Below are 14,816 nucleotides of genomic sequence, written 5' to 3' on the forward strand. Positions count from 1 at the left end.
TGGTGTTCCACCGGGGCAAATCGCATTCGTCTCATCCCTCCCTTTCCGAAAAGTCATCATACACGTGAATCCAACTCTCGTAGCCAAAGTTATGGCTGTTTGAAGTTTTTCCGAAAAACTAAACTTTGAAAATTCATAACTAACTGTAGAAAAATCCAAAAAAGTTAAAATTTGTATCAATTCTGTGTATTTTTCAATGCTCTACATGCTGGTGTAATCACTTTTGTAGACCCTGTATCAGTCCAGACTTGCTGATTTACTAGCAGGGGTCAAATTTGATGTACATATACACATATATATACATATATACATATACATATATTATATTATGTATAGATATACATATATTATACATATACACATATACATATATTATACATATACACATATATATACATATATACATATACACATATATACATATATACATATACATATATTATATTATATATACATAATATATTATACATATATTATACATATATTAAAAAAAAAAACCAAACCATGGATATTTTCTTTCTCCAAACTCCAAACTCCAAAAAAAAAAAAAATCTGGGCCGCGGAAAAAATCCGCACCCTGAAATAAAAATTCTAAATAAATAAAATAAAAAATTTCCAGGCGCGGATATTTTCTACAGCCCGGAATAAAAATTTCGGGTCGCGAAAAAAATCCGCAGTCTAAATATTTTTAAAAATTCCGCCGAACCTTGATTATTTTTAATAAAATATTTTTTTCTTTGGGTAAAAATAAAAATCTCGGCTCGCTCTCTCACTCTCTTCTATATCGAATTATCTATGTTACAGTTGGATATTGGTTGCATAATCAAATAAAGAAAATGTTTATATCTCAGTAAAAATATACTCTTGACCTTCTAAATTTGCTCCTCACCACGAATAGAGAGAGAAGAGTTGGATTGGTCAACTGCATCTAGACAATGACAATTGACAGTTTCTCGTGTTACAATTAATTGACCATTACAAACATCTAAAATAAATCTCATTTTTTTTTTAAATCTGATAATTTCATTAGGCTGCAAATTTAATCTGGAGAACTTTTGCGAACGTAATTATATTATTATTTTATTATATTATACATGTAAGACTATATCTCCGATCGAGAGAGTGCATGGGCACAATGAGATCAGCAAATTAAAAGGATGAAATACCTAGATGAAAGAAAAAAAAAATGCATATTTTTTTTCTTTTTCTTATCAAGTTAATTAATGGGACCAAAAATTCATTCCATGTACGCCTCTCTCCTCTGCTATTGTCTTCTCTAATTAAAAATAATAATGGTGCACAAAGACCATCCAGCCCTTGGTCGTATGGAATGTGTCTCAATTTTATATAATTTGTTGAATTTGTCTGAATTTTCGGTGATGTTTTTCATTCTACAATTATACATAAAATTTAGTCAATTTCACAAATTACAAATTGTTTTAAACAATCACATTCAACTGCGAATATGTATTTGTCTACATTGGATAACAGGTACAAAATAGTCTTTACCTATACTCTCACCTATTTAATTAATAAAAAAAAAAAAATTTTACCCATACCATTCGATAAGCTAATGAAAAAAAACTTACTCATATTCACCTTATCGAATAGGGTAGTCAGATAAACGGTTGAAAGGGTATCAATTAACGGATAAAAGATTATCACTGACCCCTACCCCATACCCCCCCCCCCCCCCCCCCCTCCTCTCTCTCTCTCTTCTCTCACACATTATGCCATTTATATTGTAAAATTAAAATAAAGTTGCAACAAAAGTAAAGTAAATAATAAGAGAGAACAATAATAAAATTTTATTCTCTTTTATTGTGTATTTTATGTGTTTACAAAGTCTCTATTTATAAGATATAAATTATACATGAAGAGTCATTACAATAGTTAATAAGAGCATGAATATCCATAGTAGAGTAGTGGAGCGATGAACATTAGAATTAATGTTGGGAGTTACATATTGAATATCTACATAAATCAATTTTAATTTGATTTACAACAGTTTAATGATACTTATTTGTTGACAATTGAATGGAGATCTCCATTCAGCTGACAAATGGACACAAGACGTAAGAGATGCCTCTCCTTCCTAAAAGCTTATCCGTTTATATTCCTTTAAGTTAACTCGAGGTAACTCTTGTAATCATAGTTAATATCATCTGTTAGATATGAGCTACTCTATATAAACACCTTCTCTCTCACGTTAAATATAACGTTTAATTATTATCCCGTTCAAAAAGAAAACAAGAGCGCATCACCAAGATCTTAGCTTTGACAAAGTTTACTTGCCGATTTGAGGATCAAATCTCCAATGCAGCAGAACAAGCATTTCATCGGAATCGACCTGGGAACCGCCTGCACTCGTGTCGCTTTCTTCGATGGCATCAAGTTGGAAATGATCCCGGATGACCATGGTAACTTTGCCATGCCGTCTTACGTGGCTTTCACCGACTCAAGGGTACTTGTCGGCAGATCTGCCAGAAAGCAGGCTATAGAGAATCCAACTAACACCATTTTTGGTTAGCTGTTTTTTTTCTGTTATCATGCACCTTAATTACTAGTTTACTTGTTTGTCTCTGTTTTCCAGTACCATGCTTCATGGTTCTGAAAATCGGCCGATTCCGAGTCAACTCGGAATTGGACGGGACCGAGCCGAGTTTTACCAGAGTCTTGCACCTATGCAAGTTTTGCTAAAAAACACGGATGAACAGTACTTGACTCGGCCAAGTTTTCCGAGTTTCCAATCGAGTCAAACCAAGTTAACCGAGTTTTACTCCGAGTTCAGCAGATTCAAAGCAAAAATGACAGATTCTCACTAACCTGGACCGAGTCTTAGCTGGCTATACTGTCGTAGGGGTGACTTGGACCACACGGAGGCTTGACCTGGACCGTGTCTCAACCGGCTGTGCTGTTTTAGATTGAGCAAACAATTGACGGGTTTTACAAATTATTTTTATCAATTTTTTCCTACTTTTCAGCTACAAAACTAGCTTTTGCTAGAAAAACCCGAGTTACCGATCTGATTCTTTCGATTCCAATTCTACAATCAAAAACCCGATTCCGATTCTGATTCCGAGTTTCAAAACCATGCCATGCATACCATTTAAAGTGTATGTTAGAAAGCATAATTTTAGTATGATTACTATCTATTTTACTTGCATATCTATGTTTTGGATTACCTTTATATTCATACCATTCCAAGAGCTACTTCATATTTAGGAAAGAATGGGTTTGCAACATCACGTTAATCAACTGTTCAATAGAGATTGCAACTTGTACATTTGATTCAATAACTGATACCAGCATTTCAATTTACGGAAGAAAGGAATAAACCCCCATTGCACAGAAAAAACAAACTATTTCATAACATGGTGAATTGAATATTGATCCTCTTGTGCCTGTTCCGCGAGGCTCCTTTAGCTTCCTTTTCTCCTTAATCCGCACTAATCCATCCGAACAGATGTGCCTTAGCAAAATTTAATCCTGATCGGCCCCCCCCCCCCCCCCCCCCCTTAAGACCAGAGCTCCTTAGATGCCTCCTTAAGGCCTTTTCCAGCTACTTTTTAGATGACTTTGCCCTCAAGGAGCTCTCATTTATTTATTGCTATTTATTATTTCTCTCTCCCATGAATACAGAACCCTAGGCATTAGAAAAGGGAAGTTTTCTCATCTCTCCAACGTAGCTCATCGGTTCTCCGGTGACAACCACTCTAATCGAAGGTCACAGAGAGCTTCGCATAGAGATGCTCTATCTATTGACATCTCATTTGATATGAGTTCTTTCTTTCTTCTTGTTTTCTCATCTCTCTGACGTAGTTCATCGGTTCTCTGGCGACAACCGCTCTAATCGAAGGTCACAGAGAGCTTCGCATAGAGATGCTCTATCTATTGACATCTCATTTGATATGAGTTCTTTCTTTCTTCTTGTTTTCGACTTGCAAATTCTTCGTTTTGTGTTGCTGAGATATCTCCAAAGAAATTGCCTTCGATAGATGTGAAACAATTTTGGAGTTCAGCTCAAATTCATATTTGATCTCCTTTGCTTTATTTTATTTTTTTTGTTGAGTCATCAAACAACTCTTGACACTTGTTTGACCCCCGTCCCCCAACCACACTAATCCTCCTTTTTATTTTCCGAGCAACTGAAGTAGATATGGATGGTTTGTTTGAAAAGCAAGTGCAAAATCTCAGGGTTATGGATAGAAGTATTAATTAACTAATGGTGTGTTTTATTTGCATGTATTTTGCATAATTTTCAGTTGATTTATAATAATTTTAGGGAAATTGCAGCAATTTTGATTTTCTTAGTTTTGGGATTTCATCAATGTTTTTTTAATTTCTTTTAGTTTTTGGATTTCGTCCAACTTACATCCGAATTATATTATTTTCTGAATTTTAGATACTTCACTGTGAACCTTATTCTTTTGAAACTTATTTTTAATAATTTCATCTACTGGTTTTTGTCTTTAGTTAATTTATTTTCATTACTTGGAGATTAATTACTTGACTTTGCTTTGTTATTGCATATTGGCACGAAACATAATTTTGTTTTAGTTTAAAAAAAAAATGAATACTAACATGTTTATGAGCAACACTCATATTAACAAATTGTTGTTCTTATATTTGTGGATACTGGTACGTTATTTCCAAAAAAAAGAGCAACACATTTTCAGAGATACTGGCACGTAACTAGTGTTCTTATATTTGTGGATTAAGTATAATAAAAAGATAACTAATTATGACCAGCACTTAAATTATGTACAATAATGTGAGGGACATGTACATTATGATCTTTAACTTCTTCTCTAGTACTATAATAGTTTTACTGACACTAATCTTATATTCTTAATCCTTTATACTTGCCGAACATGAGCTCCTTAGCAGAGCTTATATTCTTAATCTTTTGTCCCTTAAGGAGGGCTGCCGAACACCCCCTTGAGTAGAACTAGAAGCAGATTCACTCATAATACTTTATGGTTGGTTTGTTAGAAATGTAACTTCGATTGTGAATGTTAAAGACAAAAGTAAACATTCTTTTATTATAATTTATAAAGAAGAGTAGAAGACGTGGATGACAATATCTTTACTTTATATCATTCTCACTATCATATGCATCTACAACCAGAGCCCTTTGATCCTATTTATACCCATCATAGGATAGTTTTAGAATATGGATCCATCTCCTATACAATCTAGCATATTTCTAAATATACATACCGTAGAATATTCAAGATACATTTAGAATATATATTTATACATATATATCTACTATTATACTCTTCAATCTAGAGAATATATTTACCTACTAGAGAATTCAATATTATTCTAGTATACTCTACAATACTATAGAATAATCTAAAATAATCTTATATTGGTGCTGCAAACTTCAACATGGTTGCTTACGAGGGAGATTTATTTTTTTTAAAAAGTTTTTCTTCTTTGATTAAATTTGGATTTTAAATAAAACATTCCTCACCTTAGAGCCTTATATCGAAATTGTAAAATTTTAACAATAACACAGATATTCACAAGTCGTAACTGAAGATATTTTTTTATCTTAATGCAACAGACGTTGTTCGCTTAATTGGAAGGCGTTACTCTGATCCTTCAGTCCAAAATGACAAGAGGTTGTGGCCATTCCAAGTTAGTGCCAGTCCAGATGATAGGTTGCTGGTGGATGTAAGCTACCAAAGCAAGTTATGTAATTTCACCCCAGTGCAAATATGCTCATCCATACTGACTCAAGTGAAACAAAATGCTGAGAGATATCTTAAACACACAATTATAGATGCTGTCATAACCGTTCCAGTTCAATACAACTGTGAACAACGAGAAGCAATCAGAGAAGCTGGTAAGATTGCCGGCCTTAATTTCATGCAAATTATTAGTGCTCCAGCAGCTACTTCTATGTTCTATGGCTTCAAGAGGTGGCTGTCTCAAAACTCGGGTCTAATAAATAATGTGGTGCCTTTTTTAAATTCTCTATACCAAAGTAAGCATGACATGATTATTGATGTCGGGGCAGGAACTGTTGATGTCGCTCTAGTCACCATCACGAAGGACACATGCACAGTCCTAGCCACTGCAGGGACCATTCACCTCGGTGGATCTGACTTCCACAACACCATGGTTGATTATTTTGTTAATCGGATTGAGAAAAAACGACGTGAATATATTAGCAACAATCCAAGGACTGTAAGTGAGCTTAGAGCAGAGTGCGAGCGGGCAAAGATTGCCTTGTCCTCTGGTACCGATACGGTACCCATGCGGCTCGGCATCAACCCTAACAATGAAAAACTCAATTTTTCCATTAATGTAAAAAAGTTCAATACACTCAACAGTAAGCTCTACGAAGAGTGTATAAGTATAATTGCTACGTGCCTTAGAAATGCCCAAAAGGGACCAAAAATGGTAAATGATATCATCCTTCTGGGTGGCTCCACAAAGATTCCTTTGTTAAAAGATCAAATATGTAAGTATTTCAACCGCGAGTTTGACAGAAGCAACCACTTAGAAGCATCTACAGCATATGGAGCAGCCATTCAAGCATTCTTTTACAGCGATCAAAGAGCTCATCCTTTGTCTCTGCTTGATGATACATGGCAGAAGATGACTCTCTGTGAACCGGAACTGATCATTGAGAAAAATGATAGACGGGGAAAGATGATTGTCTCTGAGGAGATTTCTGGTGGAATGAAGAAAAACATAATCATAAATGATAATAGCATTGAGGATTCTGAAATGCCAGTGGGGGAAGCCTTCCATTACAATGAAAGTGAAGTAAAAGACAAACCCGACGAATATGCTATCGGGATCGATTTCGGCACAACCTACTCATGTGTAGCAGTGTGGCAACACAATTATGTCAGGATCATTGAAAACGAGTACAACAACCGCTTAACCTGTTCAGTAGTGGCTTTCGCCGATAGTGGTCGGCTGATTGGTGATGCAGTGCACAAGGAGCAAGTCATGACAAACCCTGCAAACACCATTCCCAGTAAGACCTCTACCACTCTCATAGATTTTTCTTATTCTAAAATTCCCTTGAAATACACTCATGCATTAGGCGGTACTGAGCTCAATCACAAGATTGTTTTAAGTTGTTGTGGATAAAAAAAAAAAAAATGATTTTCTACCTTCAGCTTCTTAATTATTCACAGTACCATTGTTATTCGTTTTGGATCTAAGACTGACACATGCTCAATTATTATTACAAGATTAAGATTTTGTAGATCATTCAGTGCATTCTTTTAGACTTATATTACTTGAGTTTTTTTTTGCAGATATCAAGCGTTTGATCAGTAGATGCTGCAATCAGTCAGTCACAAATGATAGGTCCATGTTCTCTGTCAGTCATGAGGAGAAGCTCTTCGCACCAGAGGAAATTGCTGCTATGATACTTTCAAAGATGAAAGAGATTGCTGAGGCCCACCTTGGCTGTAAGGTGACAAAGGCTGTTGTCAGTGTCCCTGCTTGCTTCAGTGATTCTCAGAGACAAGCAATCAAGGATGCTGGAGTCATTGCAGGCCTTGATGTGATGCAACTACTCAATGAACCGACTGCCGCAGCAATTGCTTACTTTTTTCAAAAAGTTAGTGCCCAAAGCTCCAGGGAGAAAACCTTGCTAATTTTTGACCTTGGTGGTGGAAATCTTGATGTGTCAATTGTTACAATTAATGAGGGCACCATTAGAGTCCAGGCTGTTGCTGGTGCCACTAACCTGGGTGGTGAAGATTTTGATGAAAATATGGTGTCTCACTTTGTTAAAAAAATCATGAAGGAGATGAATAGAGACATTACCAATAAACCAAGGTCTCTGAGAAAGCTAAGAGAAGCTTGTGAGAAGGCCAAAAGAGTCCTCTCAACTAATGCCCAAACTGTCGTCGAAATTGATGACTTAGATGAAGGATTTGATTTTAGGAGTTATATAACAAGGGACGATTTTGAGCAACTTAACATAAGTCTCTTCATCGACTGCATTGGCTGTGTGGAGAGATGCTTAGAAGATGCAAAAATAGACCGCAGCCGCATAAATGAGGTTGTTTTGGTTGGTGGATCCACAAGAATTCCTATGATGCAGCAGCTTCTACAGGTAAGGATTTGTTCATGATTTTTTTACACATTAATTCGTCACTAGGTGAATCTATTGTGCAAAGTAAAACGAATAAAAGCAATAATATCTGCACTGTATAGTGAAGCTAATGTGATTATTGGTTGTTACAATTGCAGGAGTTCTTTAAAAGGGAAGATATCTGCAAGATCATGAATGCTGATGAGGCAGTTGTTTACGGTGCTGCTGTTCAAGCTGCCATTTTAAGCGGCAGCAAAGATTCTGAGAAGTTTAACAAATTAGAGCTCCAAGATGTCACATCTTGGTCCTTTGGGTTCGAAAGCAAAGATGGAGCAACAACCGATGTACTCATTCCGAAGCATACCCCAATCCCAACAAAAATTGAGCGGCTTTATACCACCCGATCAGACAACCTGACGAACTTCAAGATAGAAGTACAAGAGTGTGGATTAGCATTGTTGGCAGTGTTTAACATATCTGGCATCATACCAAAACCGAGGGTAAATTCTAATATTATTGTAACTTTTGAGGTTGATTTCAGTGGCATTTTAAATCTCACGGCTAAAGACATAAGCACGGGAGAGACTTGTGAAAATATTGTGATTAGTAAGGAGAATGTTAACCTGACAAGAGAGGAGATTGATAAAATGATCGAAGCAGCAAGCTGTTATAAAGCACAGGAGAAGGAGCACATGAAGAGGGTTGCGGAATTGAATGATTTGGAGAATTATGCCTATAAGATGAGAACCAGAGCTAGAGACAGTTTGAGTTTGTCTGCTTCGGACAAGGAATCAGTGCAGAAAGCTGCAGACGAGGTCATTGCATGGGTCGACATAAATCAACATGCCAGAATTGATCAAATTAGTGCTCTGAAAGACCCGTTTATTAAATTTATCGAAAGCAAAATAAATACCATAGTGTGATCATGATGTGTGTATTGTATTCTATTGTTATTTCTACTTATTAAGCATTTTCTTATCAAAGTTTCGTACTTGTGTACTTGTTTGTATGTTTTCTGATCCGATTGCAAGTTATGAAGTTGCAGTTGCAATTCCAACTAGGGATAGCAACAATTCGAATTATCTTTTTCTAAATAAATGCTCACTGTCCAAGTAAGCTTACAATGCGAAATGCCGCCAACAGATATATTGATACTAGAAATTGTATTTAGAGAATTTGTGCACTTACCATGTTACATGAATATTTTATAAGTGAACTTACTTTTTTCTAGCAGGTTAGGTTCTCATTGGGGTCTGTTTATGCTAGTTGATTATTACAGTTTGTGGATTGTTTCTTTGGAATGTCTATTATTTTTATTAGTTTCACTATTTATGCTCAGTGTTGTTTTGGTTTTTATTGGTCGAATCTAAGGATTCGACTGGAACTGAGAGGTTTTCAATGGTCTCTCACCTTTCCACTTCGGTTGGTTCCAAGTACAAAGCGCGAGATTAGGAAACGAGGTGTAGAACTTGATGATTGTGGATTTGCTGCAAAGAGAATTATTTGTTTATTTCAAATAAATCTGCTATTATATTTCATTTGTACATTTTTATACCGTAACAAGTTTATTTCGATTTATTTATTACATGTAAATTATGAAATTAGATTTGAAAGAAAATTTCTTCATGCTTTGTGGCTCTTGTATATGTCATTGTTAATGTATGTGTATATATATGATTGACCATGATAATTGAATCGCCTTGTGTGGATGAGCACGACGGGTTTTCAGTCCTGTTGTCAGGACGTAAAATTGTGTTTATGGTTGAGTTCAATTTTGCTCGAGCACCTCCTCCCTTTACACATTGTTAATTTGAATTTTTATCCCATTCATGTATGATATGTTGTGTATGGTTGACAGAAAGTAGAAACTCTAATCTAGTCTCTTTCATGCAGGAATCAAACTCTCTCTTGGCTTCTCCTATCGTTCAAAGCAGATTGATTTCAATAACTAAAGTAACTCAAAATTTGAGTTTGCATCCTGACCATCCGATCAGAATTAGGGTCAATCTGGCTGGAGGTGGAAAGGAGTTGAGAGATGGCTAAGCAGCTCGACGGCTCAAGGGAGCGAGTGATGAGAACAAAGGGTAGGTTTTTGGAGAGGTCGACATATGGATGAGGGAAAGAGCTAACAGGGAGAGATGGCAACTGGAGGTGTAAGAAGAGAACTGAATGAAACTTTTATTTCGCTTTTATTTCAGAAAACCCTTTTCCTAGAGCTTTGAACGAGTGAAATGCAAAATGGCCATAGCTTTGGGGCGAAGCTGAAACTTTAATAAAATAAATTCGGCTATTTTAGAATTATATTTAAAGAATCGAAATGTAAATTAAATTGGAATTAGAGCTAAATTGACAAATTAAATAGAAAAATTTAGTGAAATGTTCTTATTACAATTACACTATAATAAAATTTAGCTGAATTTGTTTTTGATTGGTTGACTTGGACTCAAAATATAAATTGTACTCAACTTTTCACATATATTGAAACTTTTACATATTATTATTACCTATATTTGGAACATATTTTAATTTGTTTCTAAATTAACCGATCACCACAACCTTATATTCTTTCATTATTCTATAATAGCAAACCCTTCCGCACACAGTTTTTTCTATTTTTTCATTCATATTTGTTTTGTTATTTCTTTATCCGTCCATAATTTCTTCTTTCTTTGCACATATCTTTTGTGCTTATCCTGATCTGCATATGTTAATTATTTATTTGGTTTGTCAATATATTATATTTATTGTTATTTATCATCACCTGAAATAATTCTTTAAGTAATCTTTGTAGTATTTGCTCATATATCTGAAATATTTCATATAATCAACAAATTAACTTTTGTGGTTTCTTTCATATAATCTTTGTAGTATTTTCAGACAAATCTGGACAATAAAAAAAGCGATATTCAATAAATCTAAAAAAATAGTAAAAAATTTCCAAAAATATAAAATTTGGTCTCCAAGCACATATTAATATGGAGAACAAGATGAACGGTTCGGATCGACCGTTAGGATTTTGAAAACTCAAATATTGAGCTGTAACACGGGAGGCCTCTATGCAACCCATAGCATATTAGCCAAATCCTAAATATATATATGAGTATGGCTAAATATCTATATATAAACATATATATATGAGTATGGCTAAATTGCTACTGGTAGCACTTCAACCTAAGTGCTTACGGGGTCAAATTTTAGCATTTGATGTTCAAATAACAAATCCAAACCGTTAAATATTCAATCTATATTAAAATATGCTTGAAGACCAAATTTTAAATTTTTTGGAATTTTTTTACTATTTATTAAGCTGGTTTGAAAACCGTTGTTTTTCAATGCTGCAGAAATTTAATAAAAACAGCAGTTTTCAAACCAGCTTAATCAATAGTAAAAAAAATTTCAAAAAATGTAAAATTTGGCCTCCAAGCACATTTTAATATAAATTGAATATCTAATGGTTTGGATTTGTTGTTTGAACATCAAACACTAAAATTTGACCCCGTAAGCACTTGGGTCGAAGTGCTACCGGTAGCAATTTAGCCATACTATATATATATATAGAGAGAGAGAGAGATGGGCTATGGTGCATTGCAATGCATGGGCACCCTTGTACATTGGACTATAAATCACAGATTCAAAGTCCAAATGACCGATCCAAACCGTTTATCTTGTTCTCCATATTAATATGTGCTTGGAGACCAAATTTTACATTTTTTGAAATTTTTTTACTATTTATTAAGCCACTTTGAAAATCGCTGATCCAACGGTAACAGTAAAATCAAAAGGCACCATTGGATCAGCGATTTTCAATAAATCTAAAAAAATAGTAAAAAAATTTCAAAAAATGTAAAATTTGGTCTCCAAGCACATATTAATATGGAGAACAAGATGAATGGTTTGAATCGGTCATTTGGACTTTGAATCCGGTGATTTATGGTCCAATGTACAAAAATGCCTATGCATTGCAATGTACCATAGCCCTGTTGTTCGTACAATAATCTTTTACGTCTATTTGACTAATTTGCAAAAACATACAATTATTGAATTTTACGATTTCTTCTATTTTTGAGAATATGTAGGTCCAAGAAGAGTAAGAACTGCTGTATAATATGCTTGGACTGAAGAAATCGGGAAGACTTTTATCAAGAATACTAATTGTAAAATCAAAAGCTTGGTAAAGTATATATGAGGTTGATTAAATTGAGATAAAACGTTATGAACGTTTTCAAAACGTTGGTAACGTTTTATAATGATCAGAAGCTTCAAAAGAATCAAGTTATAACGTTATAACGATTATACAACCGTTGTAACGTTTTTACAAACGTTATAACGGTTCACAAACGTTGTAACGTTTAACAGATACAGAACAACTGAAGAACTGCTGTTCAGTTCAAGTTATAACGTTATAACGATTATAGAACCGTTGTAACGTTTTACAAACGTTATAACGGTTCACAAACGTTGTAACGTTTAACAGATACAGAACAACTAAAGAACTGTTGTTCAGTACAAACTATAAACGGTGTAACGTTTATAAATCGTTATAACGTTTTGGAAACGTTGTAACGATTATAAAACGTTATGTAACGTTTTACTAAGCTGTCAGAGAATTAAAACCCTAAAACGCATTTGAATAAAACGTTAGTAACGTTTTACAAAACGTTGGTAACGTTTTATATCAAACAGCTCATTTGAATAAAACGTTGGTAACGTTTTACAAAACGTTGGTAACGTTTTATATCAAACAGCTCATTTTTGAGCTGCCACTATAAATAGACTGAGGGGATCACTTTTCAAACCACCTCAGCCGACCCTAATTAATTCAAAAGTGATTTTCTGAGAGCTTAGCATACTCCATTGTTGTGAGAGCCTAAAACTTCAAAATCTCTCAAGCAACCTCAAACCTACTTCACTAATCTTGATATAGATTAGGTTAGAGTGATCTATTGAGTGTTTCTGTTATGTTTCTAGACAATCGAGACCTTGTTCTCACCTTTTTGAGTTGGCCGTTTGATTTCCCGCTTGGTGTGTAAGGGCTCAACGGTTCACAAGTTGTAATCCTTTCGTATTGGGTAATAGGAAGGCGCACCTCACAAGGTTGCGAAGCCCCGGAGACGTAGGCCTTTGTTTTGCCGAACTCCGTTATCACCCCGCGTGTCAAATTTCTCTAAACTCATCTCTTTACTTTCAATTGCAATTTAATTTCAGTTTTTGAGCAATTAAAGGTGCCCCTAAGTGCAACAAAGTGGTATCAGAGCAAGTTACTCGAATTAAGACACACTTAATTGGAGATTAGATCAACTTGACAAATGGCACCTTATAGATCCGTGAAAGAACCCCTAATTTTTGGTACTACTACCAAAAATTTCATGCATTGGAAGAAAACCATGATTAATTACTTGAATATCCTTGAGGTATGGTATGTGGTTGAAAAAGGGTATACACCAACATACTCAAGTGTAGCTACCGATAGTTCAACCGATGCCAAAATTGAGACCGTTGATTCCAAACAAACCAAGAAAGACAATGACCTAGCAACCAATGCCATATTCAATTTGGTTAGTGAATCGGTAGCCTGACTCTTTGGTAGTGCATCAAGTGCGAAAGAAATGTGGGATGCTCTTGTAAATCGGTATGAAGGCAATACCCAAATCAAACGAACCAAAATAACCGGTTTAGAAGCAAAATTTGAAACCTTTAAGGTTGAAGATGGTGAAAGCATTGAGGATATGTATAATAGACTTATGCATATCCAAAATGAGTTTACCGAATTGGGAGAACCACTTTCTAACAATAAACTTGTAGGAAAGCTATTGAGGGTGATGCTCATGAGGGATAAATGGTCCGGGTTGGTGAGTGCTCTAGAGGCAATCCAAGGCACACATGACACATTCACACCGGATGACCTCTATGCTCATTTTAGGAGTTTTGAAGAAAAACTTCGACAATCCGGTGATTTGAAGCAAAGCTCAAAGTCCAAAACCGTAGCTTTTTCGGCACAAAACCGAAACTTTCCAAGCTCGTCAAACACCCGTCTTTCAAATGATCAATTTATCAACAAAATTGATCATGAAACATCCAAGGATGCCCTTCTCTTATCCAAAATGTTTCAAGGAATGCTTGACTTTGAAAGAAAATACAACAAAGAACGAGAAGAGAAGAACAAAAGGCTAATGTGTTTCGCTTGCCATAGAGAGGGGCATTCCATTCAAACATGCTTCAAGCTATTTCCACAATTGAAGAACACGGATGGGGAAGCACAACAAGATCGAAAACCAAGACAAAAGTATGATGGGTACAAGAAGAAGAAAGCCAAAGCTATGCAAGCTTTGTTCTCGGATAGTGAGACGGAACAATCCGATACGGAATCGGAGAATGAAGAGGAGATCAACCTTGCATTGATGGAAAGTGTAGATGAAGGTCCCTCGAAAATTGACATAGACTCAATTATAGCTAGCAAAAACATCACCGATGAAACAACCATCAACTTTCTCATGGAGCTTGTTAAATCAAGGAATGCCAAGGAGAGAGATGATGGAGTCAACACCTCAACAAACTTCGCTAGTGAGGTACACTCAACACTTAGTCTTGATGGTTATGAGACCGAACTTGAATGTATAAATGAAGGTGGTGAAGAATATAGTGGTGAAATTGATATTGAAAATTGCATAATCACAAATGAGACCAACAATGATTTGTGTACCAATAGATTAGACACCAATGATGCAAGCACTTTCAAAAA

General features: G+C 35.2%; 1 protein-coding gene across 1 annotated transcript; it reads left to right on the forward strand.

Annotated features, from left to right (window-relative positions):
• Window positions 1-2,317: 2,317 nt before the first annotated feature.
• LOC144546156 (heat shock 70 kDa protein 4-like) lies at window positions 2,318-9,000 on the forward strand. Its single transcript, XM_078294683.1, has 4 exons — window positions 2,318-2,525; window positions 5,576-7,075; window positions 7,290-8,098; window positions 8,236-9,000. The coding sequence occupies exons 1-4, from the start codon at window positions 2,318-2,320 to the stop codon at window positions 8,998-9,000; spliced, it is 3,282 nt and encodes a 1,093-aa protein (XP_078150809.1).
• The last annotated feature ends 5,816 nt before the right edge of the window (window positions 9,001-14,816 follow it).

The sequence above is a fragment of the Carex rostrata genome, chromosome 29, assembly GCF_964058835.1.
Source record: "Carex rostrata chromosome 29, lpCarRost1.2, whole genome shotgun sequence".
In the NCBI taxonomy this organism is placed as follows: Eukaryota; Viridiplantae; Streptophyta; class Magnoliopsida; order Poales; family Cyperaceae; genus Carex; species Carex rostrata.

Bases quoted from the DNA above. Each gene is read 5' to 3' on its own strand.
- LOC144546156 (XM_078294683.1), top strand. From the start codon at position 2,318: ATGCAGCAGAACAAGCATTTCATCGGAATCGACCTGGGAACCGCCTGC. The intron at 7,076-7,289 runs GTACTGAGCTCA...TTTTTTTTGCAG, and splicing joins ATACACTCATGCATTAGGCG to ATATCAAGCGTTTGATCAGT. The intron at 8,099-8,235 runs GTAAGGATTTGT...TTACAATTGCAG, and splicing joins TGATGCAGCAGCTTCTACAG to GAGTTCTTTAAAAGGGAAGA.